This window comes from Crocuta crocuta, unplaced genomic scaffold, assembly GCF_008692635.1.
Source record: "Crocuta crocuta isolate KB4526 unplaced genomic scaffold, BGI_CrCroc_1.0 scaffold154, whole genome shotgun sequence".
Taxonomy (NCBI): domain Eukaryota; kingdom Metazoa; phylum Chordata; class Mammalia; order Carnivora; family Hyaenidae; genus Crocuta; species Crocuta crocuta.
This window is the reverse complement of record NW_027530545.1, coordinates 11,926,641-11,944,917: the sequence shown is the minus strand read 5'-3', so window position 1 is coordinate 11,944,917 and position 18,277 is coordinate 11,926,641. Positions and strand designations below refer to the sequence as shown.

Below are 18,277 nucleotides of genomic sequence, written 5' to 3'. Positions count from 1 at the left end.
TCTTGGATGTTAAGTTAAATATGTTCTTTATACATTTTGGGCAAGAACCCTATATCAAGTATGTCATTTGAAAATATCTTCTCCCATTCAGTAAGTTGTATTTTTGTTGTGTTGATGGTTTCTTTTGTTATGAGAAAGCTTTTAATTTTGATGTAGTCACACCAGTTTCTTTTTGCTTTTGTTTCCCTTGCTTGAAGAGACATATGTAGGAAAATGTTGCTTGCTACAGTCGATGTCATAGAAATTATTGCCCATGTAATCTTCTAGGATTTTATGGTTTCAGGTCTCACATATAGGTCTTTAATCTATTTTGAGTTTACTTTTGTGTATGATGTTAGAAAGTGGTCCAATTTTATTCTTTTACATAGAGCTGTCCAATTTTCCCAGCCCCATTTACTGAAGAAACTATCCTTTTACCTTTGTCTATTCTCACCTCCCTTGTCATAGATTGACCATGTAATTGTTGGTCTATTTCTAGGCTTTCTGTCCTGTTCTATTGATTTATGTGTCTATTTTTGTGCCCAAATCATACTGTTTTGATTACTACAGCTTTGCAGTATATCTTGAAATCTGTAATTATAATATCTCCAGCTTTGATTGGTTTGGCTAGTCAGGATATTTTGTAGTTCCGTACAAATTTTAGTATTATTTATTCTAGAAAAACTCATGTTTTTTACAGTAGATCCTCATAAATATCAAAGATTCATAGATTTGCTTTGTTATTTTGAAATAATTTATGATTGGCTGTGAAATATTAATAGCTTCAGTAATAAATAATAAACAGAATAAAACCAAAACCCCATTATCCTGTACTGGGGTATATGGAGAATGCATTTAGTTTTCTATAAAAGTTATATATAATACTCTATACGTTATTCTAGTTAGATGTAGAAGTAAGATCTCCAATGTCTACATTAATGGCCAAATTTGATACATTTTAAAATCCTTCTCATGAAAGCAGCTGATATTATATTTCTATAGAATAGTGGAGATAAGGGATTTTTTAATTCAAATTTTTATTTCAAATATTATTGAAATAGCTCTTTTATTCTCAACTAGATAAATTTTTATATCACTCATGTAGATACATAAACATGAAAGTATGAACAAAATAATTAAGAAACTTAATTTAATTACTTTAGTTAAGGATTTCTTTTAAGTTTATTTATTTAGAGAATGCAGAGAGAGAGAGAGTGAGAGAGAGAGAGAGAGAGGGTCCCAAGAAGGCTCTATCCTGTCAGCACAGGGCCCAGTGCAGGACTGCATCCCACATACCACGGGATCATGACTTGAGCCAAAATCAAAAGTCAGATGCTTGACTAACTGAGCCACCCAGGCACTCTTTTAGTTAAGGAATTTTAATTTTTTTTAAGTTTTATTTTATTTTTGAGGGAGCGAGCGAGAGAGAGACATAGTGCAAGCAGGGGAGGGGCAGAGAGAGAGGGAGATACAAAATCCAAAGCTGGCTCTAGGCTCCAAGCTGTCAGCATGGAGCCCGATGTGGGGCTCGAATTCATGAACCGTTGAGATCATGACCTGAGCTGAAGTCAGATGCTTAACCGACTGAGCCACCCAGGCTCCCCTAGTTACAGAAGTTTTAAAACAACTTTCATGTAAACATTTTTATGAGGTATAACTGAAATACAGTAGTGCAAGTACTTAATGCATACAATTTGATAATTTTTAATATACGCAATTAACAATTAAGAATTGTTAAACCATCTCCACGATCAAGCTAACAAACATATCTATCACTCCCAAAAGTTCCTTTGTATTCACTAAAATCCACTTTTCCCTTTACCCCATCTTTAGGCAATCACTGATCAGCTTTCTTATTTAAATATTAGCTTGCGTTTTCTAGAATATTATGTAAATGAAATAGTAAGTACTCAATAGATACTTTTTAAAATTTATTTAATGTATTTGCTACTTTCACTCAGCACAAAGAATTTGCAACTCATCCAAGTGGTCCCAGGCATCAATAATCCATTCTTTTTATTGTTGAATAATATTTCACAGTGTAGATTAACTAGATTTGTCAATTCACTTGCATGANAAAATACAGGCCCTTAACTCTCTCTGTTCATTATTTTTGGGAAACTGATTAGTCTCTCTGATCTTTATTTTTCTTTTCTAGAAAAATATGAGTTTAGTGTTTGTCTCATGGGAGTTTTGTGAGAATTAAATCAATGAGTGCATTGCCTGGCACATAGTAAATACTCTACAAATATTAACTTCCTTTCTAAGTTATCACTCAGTTGCCTTACTGGTATCAATGGTCAGGTAATACTTCCCCTCCTATTAAAATGTTTTCACTCTTTTCTAATCATTTTAATGTTCACTTAGCTTGAACATTACCATGATGCTAGCCAGCCCTATTGTCTGTCCAACAGATATAGGAGTACCAATACAGTTAGCTCCCTAAAATATAATCCTTCTTTTGGATTATACTAGCTTCAGTAACTGACAACAATTTATTCTAACGCTGGACACATGTGCCAGACTAGCTATGGGATGTCTATAGGTGAGACATAGAGACAACAATCAGGCTAGAAGGGGAGCTGTTTCTACCAGCTGGAAAGCTGTGTTTGCATTGCAAATGTTCTCTTTTAAATGAGGTGATATGTTCATTTGATGGGCTTGTGGAGAGGGGCACTTGAAAAGGATTATGGATTTGAGGAAGCAGCTAAAGCCTTCCTGGGCCACCCACTGATATTGCTACAGTTCAGTTCTCTTCATTTTCTTTTCCAAATTATTGTTTCCTTACTGCCACTCCTTTAAAAATTTCCTGCCTACTCAGACTTCTTCCAGTAAAGTAAATATAAATAAATAAATGGTTTTGATTTCCTCTCTCTTCATATTCTTCATACACATTATGTCCAACCGAGCTACCGAACCTAGTTCAGTCGACAGTTGGCAGCGCACAAAGGAACTTCAATTTCCCTTCTTAGGTATTGTGAGCAGGGATATCAGCTAGGACTGAACGCCGTGCAAATCAGGCAAGGCCAACATATTAGTCAATGGGACCAGGTTAGTTTGCCCTAGAGCTAATTCTAATAACTTAAATATGATTTTTGTTCACCAAAAAGGGCTGCTGGTGTTAGTGTGTTGCTGTGAGGTGAGGTGGGGTGGGTAAGAGACCAGTGATAGTGTGAATGAAAACAGCATATACATTAAAGATGCTTAGTTGGCAACATCATTTCTACATCAGGAAGACTGTATCACATTGCCCTTAGGAGTTCCTTAATGGAATTAGGAACTCCCAAAGTACGAGGGTGCTGCCTATGAACTTTGAAGTCCTCTGGTTTGCATAGTACTGTCCACATACAGAGGCCCCAGTTGATAAAAACAATTACAAAGTGATTACCTTCTTCTTCACTATTCAGAGAGGTTGAAATTATCTGTTTCATTTCTGCACCTTAGTGATTAATAGGAATGTGCACTCCATCAAATTTTTTCTTGAAAAAGATAAATTTAATATAACGTGCTTTTTTATTTTATCAGGATAACGCCATAATATGCAGAAACCTACAAATTCTGATACCTCTGTGGATACCCTGAATTCCACCCGTCAAGCCACCGGAGCTGTGCAAATGAGGATCAAAAATGCCAACAGCCACCATGACAGGCTGAGCCAAAGTAAATCCATGATCCTCACAGATGTTGGGAAGGTCATTGAACCCGTAAGTCAAATGCCCCAAAACCCCCACGTTCATTGATACAGAGTTCTGTTAAAAAAAAGCTAATTAGTTTTGTTTTATTTGTTTTCCTAATGTGCACAAGAAAACTGTTTTTGTAATGCATTTTATCTTGCCTACTTATAGTCATAATAATATCCCCAGTTGCGAGAGAAGAGCTGGGCTTAATCCAGAGTGATAAAGTGGATTTGGAGCTAGACTGAAGAGCACCTTTGACTCATTTTAAGGGCCTCCACTATCATGCTTCAGTGTTATAAAAATAATGAGGTTATGCTAGCATGTGGTGTTTGTACTTCCAAATACAGTACATCACTTTGAAAAGCCAGAGGCTAAAATTAGCTAAGAATGAACTGAGGGGGAAAAATATCTTTAAAAATATGTGAAAATATCCTCCTTAAAATCTCCCAACAATATATAACATTGGAATTACGATTTGATTTGGAATGAGCCTGAATGATTGAAATGGGGTGGCGATTGAAGGTTTGGAGAGGAAGCCATTTTGTCTCGATAATGTGTCATTAGGAAGATTTGAAATAAAATAGTTAGAGATGAACTCTACTGCCAATTGTGTCCCTGCCCCTGCACGCATCCTGAGCCACTAAACACACTGATTGCGATGAGTCTCCTCTGGTTAATTTTCTTCCATAATGGTGGTAACTTGCAGCTGAGGCCATAGGATGTTACAAAATTATTTATGCAGTGTTAGCCACTCTTTTGGACCCCAGATCTATTTTGTTTCTCACAGTGAGAACAAGAGCGGGAAATAGGTTAGCTGGGGAAGGGCTGTGAGTCCCAGTCATTCTGCAGAAACAAGTGAGCTATTAATTGAGTGTTCTGTTAATATCGTAGGGGCCTATGAAATATTCAACGCCCTAACTGAGTTATTAAATGGGATAAACTTGCTGGGTGGCACGTTACCGATTATATTTATTCTCTGTTTTCACTCGAATTTCAAGTGCAAAATTAACCCACAACCATCTCAGGAGCCAGGATTTGAATCATTCTTTCTTCAGGTAGCATAGACAAATTTAGCATGAGGAAGCTGGTGATTCCATTTTGGGAGCAGGAGACACATCCTGAGATAAGGTACCGAGAGATGCGAGAGATGCGTTTCTCTTTATTGACTTTCTCATTTAAAAGGATTGTCTGCTGGGAGGCACAACACTGCTGGTTTTTAAACCAGCTAAAATGTTCCTCAACTATGAACTTGAGACATGGTTAGAGTAAATTATTGGAATCTCTATAATGTATTATCAGTAAGAACTGTACCTTTGAAAAAGTTTAAAAGTTAAGTATATTTAATGATGCCTAACATATTTTATTGGCTGTGTTTAACAAAAGGCACTATGCCACAGTTGTTTTTGACAAGCATGAAAACATCACAGCATGAGACTGCAAAAGGAATTATGGAGAGAAATTACAAGTGATCCATCTCTCAATGAATTATCCACCTCAATAGCCCGCAGAACTCAGCTACCAATTAACACCTACTTTATTACATGTTGGGATGTACTTAATAACTTTCATGTGTTTATGCACTATTACCTTGACTGATGCCTCTTGTACAATTAGGCATAATTGGCATATCAATATGCAAAAGTTAAAAGGATTAACCCTCTTAAAACTAATGAGCATTTCTGTATCCAGCTGCTAAATGAGACAAAATTAGCATTTTTCACTTTTGGGCAGGATTTTATCATGCAGTTTCTCATTGTTGATATTACCTTGTTACATAACTTTAGTTTGGGGGGTTATATGCTGGACTGCTAGAGAAGAGTTTTCCAAAGTTAAATTAGCTATAATTATCCCAGCTTTTGTTTCCGCATTCTTAGCCTGGGCAATATGTATTCCTCGATAAGGAACAAAAATAAAAGTTACTTTTGGTTATGTGTGCTCAGTGCATAATTATATAAAAGGGGTATTTTAGTGAGGATATGTCATTTCACCGAGAAAACTTGGCGCAGAGATACTGTATTGAAAGCTTGCCATGGCACTAATTTTCTTTCTGTCTCGGTTCTTTTCATCTTTTTTCCATGCACAATTTTCTGACTAGATACTGACAGAATGTAAAGTATTTTGGCATATTTATTCAAACAAGCCTGTTAAAGATATCTACTCAAGCTAAACTAAGAACTTGATTTTTCAGAAGTTGGAGGTTGGGGTGAGGTCAAGGGGGGAGATCTTGAACTTCCGAGAGGTGGGAGGAGATATATTGTAAAAACGCGTGCACATGTCACATGCAGCATGGTTTGTTGTCACAGAGACACATGCGTTTAATCTGTACAGAAAAAAAATCAGGACTAGAGTAGTGCTATGTATGTTATGCACTGTGTTCAATGTATATGGCACATCTGTGCTACGTGTTCCCTGGCATAACGAGTATACAAACCTAATATGGACTTATTGGAGCATATAACACAAGAATCTGAGATTACATTCATCACGATTTAGCTTATTACAGAAAGTGATAAAAGGTTCTAGGGTCAAATCAATTATATAATTTTGTCATTAATTCGTAAAATCCTCTTTCTTCATCGTGTTCAATTAAAACTGTGTTTAATATGACTGTGAACTCAGAACACCACATAAAATCCTCCCATATGCATCAAAAGAGCCTAGATTCTTGGTATCCTAAACAGAGGAACAGTTTGAAATGTCAGTATAAACACTTATTTGACCCCGTGCTATGCAAACGCAGGTGATTTACTTATTAAGTTAAAGTTTTCATTACCTAAGTACTGCAGGGAAACATTTCCGTACAACAGGCATCAATCCTCCATTAGTACTTCCTTGGCGGCATGCATCATGTTCCTTAAAGACCAAATAATCATTTTTATGTAGTTGATAAGATCAATGCCTTTTCAGGTTTAAAGAGGCCACTCTGCTGCCTGGGAAATGTTGGAGAGGGGGGAAGTTTGGACATGGGAGGACTTGGTTAGCAGAAAATTGCCTCTCTGTAAGAGAGATCTGGAGACCTCTGCTTGGTGGGGAAGGAAGGCTCCTTGGTCTCCGTGATTTGTTGTCTCATTCTGAGCACCGGAGTGAGACCTTTTAAAGGTGGACTGCTTATTTACTCGAATGTGCTAAACACAGAAGCAGACGGCTTAGTGAGCGTAAATGGGGGGCAAGTGAAGTGTGCCTCTTTAAGGGCTGAAAGGCTAATGTGCAATCCAGCAAATAGCTAATGCAAAAGGTTTAATGTGGCTTTGATGTTATATATAAGAGGGACGCTCCAGCCTACTAGGCAGTTTAGAATAGATATTAATGAAGAGTTTAAATAGCCCAAATCAGGAAAATTGCAGACATAGGATTTGCAGACAGGAGCAGTTTCGGCATTTAATGCTGGTGTCTTAAGCAGCAACATGTATGAATATTCACCATCTCCATCTTGTAAACTCCACAGAAGTGCAATACTTAATTCATGGCCATCACGGACAGGGGAATATCTTTTTATTACTGTTAGGATGAGGACTTAGGTCGAGCCCTTCCTAAATGCTAACTCAAAAGACTCCTTTTGCTGCCATTAACAGACTGTGCTTGTTCAATTTTCTTTTTTAATATATTATAAAGAAAAAGAGGAAACAATTTTCTTTTGTTTCATACTTCTGTGATTATAGGATACTTGCCAAAGTTGTGGCTAGCCAAAAAGGCAGACATAAAAATTGCTACTAAAAATATAAGCCTTCTGTTTTGCAGAGTTTTTGAGAAATATTATGAGACTGTAGGACTTGTCCATGTTTACTTCAAATCCAGCTTATAGTTAGGTTTGAGGCTTTGTTTGTATAAATTGTCCTGAAGTGGATCCTGATATTTAATTAAAATGACACTAAATCACATTGAATTGATAAGACTTGGCATCTCAAACAAAGGTAATTGCCCGTATTGGTTTTCTGCAAAAATAGCGCTGCTTGGAAAATGTGCAGCCAACACAGACTGTCAACTCCATTTATAGATCAATATGTGAAAACCATTGATCAGGCAGGCATGTATAACAGTAACACTTTGCATTTATTTGTTGTTTTTATACCACATTAAGGCTTACAGGATTATAGGCTTCCTAAATATTTTGACTTCCTCATAAATATATGATCTGTTGCATGTTAATTAAATGAGAGTCTGCAGCCATTTCTAAAATTGTTTTTAGTTTGATGATTTCCTTTTATTGCTGTGGATCGTATGATCTGAAAATGGATTAGTTTCCTTCTGCATAAAGATTATTAAAGCTTATTTTAATGTGTCCTATTTAGTGTAAGATGTGGCTGCCTTTTTGCTTTGAAAAATATAGATACAGACAATTATTTTCTCTTAGCGAGTAGCTGATCTTTTTTATTAACTAAGCATTCTCAGAGCTCAGGGTAGAATTATTTCCTGACATATTTTGCACACTCTGTAGATAACGGGTCTTCTTGATTTCTCCTGATAGAATTTGTTTTTTCTTTTCTTTTTATCTAGGTCTGTAGCACAGGCATCTGATCAAACATTATGTAGAAAATAAACTGATCATCTCAATTAAATTCTAGACACACACAAATATAATTTGAATTCTGTTTTTCTCATTCGAGAACAAGCCTTATGAACTGTTCTTGTACACTGCATTCTGCAGTTAAATCTTTCTTATCTCATCAATGTAAGGACAGTGTTTTGTTCCTAATCTTTATTGGACTATTGTGGATGACATTTGTAAGCCATTTTGGTTTATAAGGGAAAGCTAGAGGACAGTGGAGTGAGACTCTCCCATAGATCCAAGCCTCAGATATGACTACGCAATAATGTGTCTTCCACTGCAATTTTCTTTGCCACAGAGAGGTCAATTTTGTTGAGAAATCTTTTTATATCCTCTATATACATTAGGAGTGCTGCTTTCGAGACAATACTTGGCTTTATATACAATATTAAAGCAGCAATAAAAGAAACAAGATTTCAGAAATAGAAAAAAAAAATCATGAGACTCAAGGGTTACCTAAGGTAACTGCTGTACAGCAGACTCGAAAGTTTATTAGCCAGAATTCTGACTTTTACATAATATGCCCTGGGGTGGGGTGGTGGAGAATCCAAAGCCACCAGAAATTTCATTCCTTGTCCTTGCTATCCCATGCCATCTCCTCACGTGAACATTTTTAACTCTTCTTTCCCGGGCGAAGACTGGACTTGCCGAAGGTTCAGAAAGTTTACAACGACAGCGTAGAGTCCGTGCTTCAAAGAATGAACGGAGGCTCTGGAATTCACGTCCACGGCTGCCTCCTTTTCATTTTAACTTGAGCATAGCTAAATTTGTTTATAATCTCCTACTGATTGAACATGGCGCTGAATGTACATGAGATACATTTTTTTAAAAGTTAGTCCTCTGATTACTAATTTGAATCCAAAACTCTAACCTTGTTAGCATCTGGACTTATTTCCATAATAACAACCCCTTCAGAACCTACAAAGTAATGAATAATTGACAACAAATGAAATGTTTTGATAGTTGTCGGCACAAAGCATGTTTAATGTTTTGTGTTGCTTCCTAGCTAATTATGTAGATGACACATTTGTCAGACCTTGACTGCCATTAGAAACGTGTTTCCAGAGGGGAGAAAAACAGGCTATTCATAGAGTAATTAACTAGAATGCTCAATGACCTGTGAGAGATTCAAATCGCTGCCAGTTCAGACATTGTTTTGTTACAGAAGCAGAGGGGTAATTAAAATTCCAAATTACAGTCCTATGATGGAGCATTTGTTTGTTGACAGTATACTCTTACTCTAGTTTGTTAATTCTTTTTTAAATTGCTTCTAATCCATTTTATAGCTTTAGGAGTTCCGTCTTTGAATTTACTGACAACTAATATTATGGTAAATTGTACTTCAATGGAGTACTGCGGTGCCTCACAGTTTCAAGGGAGCACAAGGTGGGTGGGATAAAATAGCTCCTTCCCTAAAATGACATATCAGGTGCTGTCAGTAGGAATGCCACTAACGTGGAACATCTTGTTAAATACTGTGTTTCCAATTCTGCATTAGGGGAAACGTCCTAGCAGAACACACAGAGATAAACAGGAAGTGATGATGAACATCTGAAAGGGAGAAAAGAAACCTAATCTCTCAACAAGAAATGATTGATGAAGGGGTTCTGTTACGGAGGAAGAGACAGGAGCTGGGGCTGAGGATGATTTGGGGAAAGGTGTTGAGTTTAACGCAGGGAGATGCAACAGTCTGCAGGAAAGCTCTCATAGATCACTCGAAAAAGAGGGTGTATTTTACAAAAGTACCTTCCATCTCAGGTCAGTAACAGAGCTCAGGATAAGAGGTATTACCCGTGAATTTTTTTCAAGGAATTATTGGCATGGTTGACAAATCCAGAAGGCTAACATAGTCTAAAAGATTCAGCTCAAGTGAAATATTTATTTAGGCTGCTGAAAGTGAGAATATAGTTTTATTAAAAAGATCTGACAGAAGTCACACGGTGTTTGATGCAGGCGAGCTGACAGAGGCATCCAGTGAGCGTTGATTATCCCGAAGTCACTGTCAGCTAGGATTGATTTTCACTTTCTCCGTTTATGTAACGGTTCCTGTAATACAGCTGACCCCGAATCACGTTACCTTGTCATTTCTCTGCATGGATCAAGAAGAGATGAGCTGAAAATAGCTAGACACTGACCTTGAACTTGCCAGAAAAGTGAGAAGTGACAGTGGGGTTTTTCTGTAGTTCATGTACAAAGATTAAGGCAAACGGTTCCTCTGTTGAGTTCACTGTAGCAGCACAAGGGGGCAGAGCAGTACTAGAGATTACAGGTAAAACAGCTTCTGCACCAGCATGGAAAGGCTCTGAAATACCAAGTTAGAGCCAGAGGTCTCATTTTTACATCTTAGTGTAGACATAAAGGAGAATCACTGATGAATCAAAATCTCGGGTCCCCTGATGTTCATAATCAGTAATCTAAAAGTGTACATTCTAATTTAAAAAAGGTTACCTAATACTCTGTGTGGCAGCAACTATGCTTTTCACTAAATTATTTGCAGCACCTCTTATTTAATTCATATTATACTCTTCTCTCTTAAAATAACTTTGGAACCATAGTCAATATTATTAGGAGAGTTTTATGGCAAATTCCTAAAGTGATATGTGTCGTTGTAGGTATAATAGAATCAGAAGATGAGAACAGTCTTTTTATACTTCTTAAGTATCAAAACCCCAGGATTAACATTGGACAGTGTTATATAGCGGTGTGCAGCCACAAAGAGGTAACATGCAAGCTGGAAAACAATGTTTGTCACGTGATTTATGCTCATCTCTACTTTGTAAATTTTCCCATTTTAATATCTGCCTTGGTTTTCACAAATGCCCTTTAAGAGATCATCATTATGACCTTGGCGAATCTAAAACACCATATATTGGGCATTGTTCTTTGCTTGCTAGCACTTAGTTAAGCTAAATCATTGTTGTACTGATGCTGAATGTTTCTCATAAATGGCACCCAAAGAAGCAGAGAACTGAAGCAGGTTGAGAAACAGAAGAAGAACAAACACGGGCTTGATTATCCTCTAGGTTTTAAATGCCTTATGTAATGGCAAAATAGCATCTTTGCATGTGTGGTGATGGCACAATAACATTGTAAACCTCCACAGCAACGAGATTCGTTCTTGCACATAATGGATACTTTCTCTGTGGATACACACACACACACACACACACACACACACACACATCTCTTATACATATACATGTATATATACATCTCTATATCTCTAAAAATACAGATAGACAGAGAGGGATGTATAAAATATTTATATATTTAAGCTTATTTTTATATTCTGGGAAAAATAACCGCATGCATACATTTACAAGCTGAAATATCAAATTGCTTCAATACTCCTATAAATTTAACTCAGGACACACTGACAATATGAAGAGCTGAGAAATAAGTAGAATTCCAATATGTTTCAAGGATGGAATAAATAAGAGAACATTCTGTTGTCAAGAATGAGGTTGGAAATATTCAGAATACCTGTGTCATCACAGAAGTCTATAATACCTCGTTTTGGGCCTCACAGAGAAGAAAATAGCCTTGTGTTCCAAGCATAAGTCATCCAGCTTTAAAGGCTTGGCTGTGTGTGTGTGTGTGTGTGTGTGTGTGTGTGTGTTTATAGGAGCAGAGGTGGGAGAGAGGTATATGGTATATGACATCTTTGAGGGCGATCCTGAGGCACGCTGCATTCCTTTACAGTCCTTTGCATTCCTGCCCCTCGGAGTGTGCGGAGTGTGCGGAAGACCTCCTGTGTGCCTTCTCTCAGGTGGTGACACACCCATCCCTAAATGGTTCATTAGCTTCTGCTTCTGAGGTAAAGGCAGACATATAGGTGTTGGCTACTAAAACACTTCCCCCAGAGTGGCTTCCCCACCCCCTTCAGTGTGTAAGGCTTCTAATAAGGGACTCCAGTCCCTGATGTGTTCAGATTCGGTTTATTGTTACCATCTGTTTAATTACCCTTTCAGGTTTGTGTTGAGAGGCATGAAAGTATTTTATCCAGCCTTTGAATCCCTGTGTTCCTAAAGAGATGTGGGTAAAGTACGTGTCAGTTTTCAAAGAGCATATTAAAACCTGATAAGCAGAACCATCTCCAAACAATACCATACAAGGAAAATGCATTACTTTTTATATGAATGAGTGTTACAAGTAATTAGCAAATGTACAGTGATATGGCACCCTCTCCCAGCAATGATGCCATCTTCTTTACATATAATCTCATATGCTTCTCCTTTGAGGTGATGGAATTTTATGATTCCCATTCACTTCCAATGCACTGGCAATAGGTTTATTGGGGAAGAGATTGGGGTTTGAGCTGTAACAGGATGTACAGTTGTCATTTGTCAAACCAGTTTAAGGATGTACAAAAGTGAAAGAGAAATCGTGTACTCAAAAAACTAGAATACAATCTTCAGGGAAAGGTGGGGAAAAAAACCCAGGAAATTGAGTTATTTTCTTTTTCGTCGTCATTGTCGTCGTCGTCTTCTTCTTCTTCTTCTTTCCTATTATTATTGTTATTATTATATTCTACATTTTTCCCCTAGAGAAGCATTAGCATGTTGTTTCTGGTGGCTGCGGTAGTTACTACGATCTAGTACACATTGAAATGCATTTGGTAACTAAAGTTACACCAGCTAACCCTCTCAACCCAATTGTATTCGAATTATTTTAGATACCAGCATTTGGGTGAAAATAAAACAATAACAGAAAATGAAACAAACCCAAATTTAAGTGTTTAAATATCAAAATGCTTTAGAGGTGTGATTCTGAAAACTAAAAGGAAATAAATCAGGTTATTTTACTTCCCAAATCAAACAAGAAACCAAACGACTTATCCCTTAGGAAGTGATTTCAATAACTGCACATTTCTCCCGAGATTCCAAAGTGATATTAGATTTAAAATGTGTTGAAAGCATTCAGAAATGGTAGTATTGTTTTTGTGTGAGTGCCCTTCCACAACGCCGAAGACATAAACAACTAAGGGACTGTGTTCTTTCTATTCCTTCATGAAGAAGTCAGTGCTATTCCAGCATCATGATTTCATCTTATTTCTGTGGAGGAAGGGGAATAGTGATAGCACCAACTTTCCTCCACGACTTTCAGTCACCTGACTTGCTTTCATTCCCACAGGGTAAAAGGAAGCTGTAATTTTAGTATTTCCAATGAGAAGGGACATGTGTCTCCTTGCATTGAATTGTCTTAGATCATATCATGTAGCACAAAGTGACCCAATATAGGAAGACAGGAAAACAAAGTGACAGTTTTGTTTGCTCAAATATAAACTCCATCATCAAAATATGGGGGCAAATTTTGGAGGCACACAGCTAGATTGAAGGACTTAAATAGCAAGAATGATAATCTGTACTTGAATAAAATCTATTTAAGTCATAATCTATAATCAGCAGTGAAAAGATAATGAACAAATAAGCTAGTTCATGTTTAGCCAAACTGAGTGCAACTACTACTATTTTTAAAATCCATGATAAAGTGAATTGGCTGATGCTTGATAATACATCACCCACTGTGGTCTTACCTATTGATCATAGCCTGACAATGGGTAACCTTTCATGGCAACTTCCTCTTTTACCATGAATTATTGACAGTGTTAATGCCAATAACACATGACCAAATAGACAGGAAAGAAGTTTATGTTCCTGGGTGTGCTATCCTTAACCCCCATGCTTTTGATATCATAGTTTTTAAAAAATAATAAAAAGAAAAGAAGGAAGACATTTTCTTTCTTGTCTTAAAAATACCCATGAATTAGTTTTTACTTTCATACAGATTATTAAAGTGACATCCTTGTAATTCTCATCTCTAACTCATTTTGGAGAATAGAGCGCAATTTTTAAAGGAATATTATGATTGTCATTTTTATCCCAGTGTCCTCTACTTTGTATAACAAAAATCCTAGGGATATTACTCTAATGGTGTGTCCTAAGGTCCCTGAATTAATAATTTCCTGCTCACTGAGTCGTCATCCTCCCAACCATGCCTTTAAAAGTCCTTCAAGTAGGAAGTGGGCAAGCAGGTCAACTACTTTCATTCATTATTTCATTCATTAGTCCCTTCCTTTATTCATCGGACAACACTTTATTGCTACCTCTATATGTCAGAGACTGCTTTTCCTGCTGGGAACACAAAACAGAAAGAGTCTCTGTGTCTAGGGGGTTATATTCAAGGGAGATAAAGAGTCCTTATCCGGGGTAACCTAGGTCTCAGCCCACTGGCTTCCTCACTTTGTCCCCGCAGCACCTCCTCCCCCTCAACACTAGTGTCAGCGTCATGCACCTTACATTTTGTCACAAAGATTGTACACAGTATCTAAAACAGGACCTGTGACATCAGAGGCCTTCACTGTCACTTCCAGGAGATATATTCCTGTGGATTGTAAATCTCAAATGAGATGTCTTTTTAATTTTGAAATGGTGACACTCCCACCTGATTCTAACCTACTTTACACTCTGTTTTTTGCATATGTTGACCCATTTGCTGTGTCTCATCTCCTTTGACATACACAAGTTATTAAGGTACTTTCTGTGGTAACAAGTCAAGGCGCAAGTATTCTTATCTGGTTAAACTGATAATATCTCTTTCTACTTTCATTCTTTCTACTTACTTCTTGTTCCATTTCTTAATGAATTTTAATAACATGCTTTTTATTGGAGTCAAAATAATAATTCTTATGAATAAAAATTAAAATTTTAGTATGTTTACTTGACATCTATGACTGTTTATGCTTTCAACGTGAAAATTAAACACAGGCCCAATTTAGGCTTTTATAGAACTTTCAAAATGTTCACCACGTTCTTGACTTTTAAAAACATTTTATTGTGATCTTTGCCGTTGGGCTCAGGTTGAACATTGTCTCCCAATTAGCCATGATTTGTGGAATTTTGTAGGGTTACTTGTGGAAGGGATGATCTAATTTTCAAACTTACTTAAGCAGTCCATCATTAGTGCTGTTCTTGTCTCAGAGGAGTTTGCCATTATAGCTCTTAAAACTCATTGCCAGACATGACACTACCGTGTACTTGTACTAAAACAAAGGTTGATATGCTAACCATGAAACAAAGATTGGAGAACATAGGCTCAGTTGAAATGTGAATTATTTTGAGGCTTACTTCATTCAGAAAAAAATAAAATGAAAGGAAGGAAGGAAGGAAAGAAGGAAAGAAGGAAGGAAGGAAAGAAGGAAAGAAGAAAGAAAGGAAGAAACTATTTGAAGAAATTACTCTTCCCTAAAACAAGGTGATTGTTAAGTATTTCTGATTAATTGCTCATTCACAAAATAGGCTCTATTAGACCTCATAACTCCTCATTTCTCATATGTATGTATAACTAGATAGCAGTCTTGCTATGAGAATGAGCGAGGAATTAAATTCTGGATGCCTTGAAGAAGAGAACTGTTTTGCACCATTTGACTATGACCCTGAGCTTTTCTTCACTCATGCTGCCCTTTCTACATTTGAATTCCACATCTCCTGCCTGACTGCTTAGCTAAAACCAATCTTGGAAGATTGTTTTTCCGTGGTCACCCATGTGTCCCGAGAACTCTGATAGCTTTCTTTCACCTATGCCTCAAGGACCTATTTAAGGACAATATTGACCTCATATACACTATTTGCATTCTATAGTAAGGCTAATGGGTTGAATGCAGGTGTTACAAACAATCAGCTGACTGAATTTTGCCCACAGGTGGTTTATTTTGTTTGATTAGGATGATGTTTTTAAAATTTTTGAATTCAAAAGCCTTTTGTTAGAGTTGTGTCTTCATTAATTTATGTTACCTACCTGCTCAGCCCTGAGTGCCTGCTTGGCATTTCAGATTGCAATCTTGAAGTTATTTCATTGATTGGCCTATTCAGGAGTGAGAGCATACTGAGGCGAGTCAGAAGATGACAATTGCTAGTTATAAATTTGGAAATTCAGAAGATGACAATTGTTAGTCATACATTTGGAAATGTAGTCCCTACCACATTTCACTGACAGTGTAAAAACATTCTGTTATATGGCTAAATATGAATTTTCTTATTCAGATTTTCTCATTTGGGTTTAATTTCAATTTTAGACACTTGCATTATTATAAATTAACAAACATCTTGCTGCCTTTTATACAACACTAAAAAATAACTGTGATTATCTATGGAAATGGCTTTCTCTTGTCACCAAGTTATAAATATTCTGTTTATTCTGGGTTATCTATGATTTAACTTTTGTAGGTTTTGTTAAATAGTTCTGAAAACTTGATGAAAAGCTACTTTGTATTTAAGTGAAGCAGCGCTCTTCTAAATCTTATTTCTTTTAAAAAGAATCATGCCAGGACCTTAAAAATGAGAAATGATGTTATTTAACAGTTCACAATATTATGCAAAATTTAAATCAAGTTAGATTTGACTAGTCATCTTATTACTTACCATTTACTTTACATTCCTCCTAATTAAACTTAATTGGAAGACTTTTAAACTTTGTTAGAATTTGTATCTCTTTTTCAGTGGACATGTGACATCCCATAAGAAATGAAACACACATAAAAATGAGTTCCACAGTCTCAACTCTGCTCCCTGTAGCCAAACAATCTTTTTCTGAAGCATCTGCTTTACCAACTCAGAAGCTGGGTGCCTTTATGGAGAGAGATTAGGTTCACATGAGAAAGGAAAAATACCTTTGAAACAAAGATCAAAGAGCTCTCAGAGATCTCTAGATTTGCATCTTGCATACTTAGTTCGACCTAAAGACCTGTTTTATTTGGCCCACATAATGTTTTTATCTTCTTTCTTTTTAATTGAGCTGAAATTTGAACATTGTGAACTTTTACATAAAAATTTGTATATGTGACATGTCTCAAAAAAATCAGAAATTCTGGCTTTACTAGGCTGGTTCCCCAAAGGGCAGGCAATAGCAGCAGAAAGCATATAGCTCTTCATGCATCTAGATGGGACAAGTGCCCCATAGTTTGTAGCAGTTGAACTAGGATCCCTTCACTGGGCCATGTCACATAGCTGACCTTTGGAGGTTGTGATGCCAACCACAGCAAACGTATTCCAGCCTTCTTGCCCACGGAGGACAAAAAGAAACTAAGTTGTCATTCAGATAACTGTGAAACTCCTGTCTCCTTTGAGTATAATTTTCCAAGTTGCCTCTGAGATGAGAATAAGGTTTTGAAATAGGAAGAAATGGATTCTTTCATATACTCAGATGGTTATTTATATAAATGAAACTTTGGAAAACTATCCTTTGCTGATTTCCAGAGACACTAATTAGTACCTGTGTGGCACACATACCTCCAATGGCAAATCAAAGACTCGTTCATGGGGAAATTCGGCAAGTGTCTGTCCCTGAAGTGACCCCTCCAGGTTCAATCAGAACTGTCAGTGGCAAGCATCATAAAGAAGTTGTAATGCCCTGTTTGTTATGAGTTTGGTCCATGTTCAGTATTTTGACCAGTAACATTTGATTCTAGCCAGGATTAGAATTATTTTTAGGTAATATAAGCCAGGCATGAATCATATTCTCAAGTAAATCTACACTATGGTTACCTTTGAAGTGCTTTGCCATCCCATGGCAGCGAATAGGAGTCTGATTATGTGTCTGATTAGTGCTGGGCAGACCTCGAAGACTATCCTGATTCTGCCTCTTCTTTACTATTTTACTTTGGGAAAATATATTTTTGGGCATTCTTATACATATGTTCAAATTAATTAAAAAAAAAGCAGTTACCTATAGAGGAACAAAGATGAAAGAAAATAACATATATAGAGTGCTAGGCATGATGCCTGGGAACAAATTCAAAAACTGTAGAAAATCACTGTTATGTTTATGTTTCTCATTTGTATGAAGTCACTTTAGCAGGTCTGGTTTTGTAGCTTTGGGTTACTCTGTGCATCTCTGCCACTGGATCCTCATCTTTCAGTAAACAGGCTCTCAATACTCACCTGTATTCAGAACCATTTTGATTCAAGCCACCTAGAGCTCTTCTTACTCAACCTGTTCTTGATTTATTTCAGCTTCTGATTCTTGGGCAAATCTTCTCTGGTATCTGATACTGTTTGCATAATAATGTAATGCCTGC

General features: G+C 36.8%; 1 protein-coding gene across 1 annotated transcript in view; it reads left to right on the top strand.

Moving 5' to 3' along the window:
- The window catches only part of ARHGAP15 (Rho GTPase activating protein 15), a 623,791-nt gene that overhangs the window by 25,387 nt on the left and 580,127 nt on the right, over positions 1-18,277 (top strand). The window contains exon 2 of the mRNA XM_077767808.1: positions 3,505-3,683. Within this exon, the coding sequence (XP_077623934.1) occupies positions 3,519-3,683 (165 nt within the window). The 5' untranslated portion in view covers positions 3,505-3,518. The remainder of the gene's footprint in view (positions 1-3,504; positions 3,684-18,277) is intronic.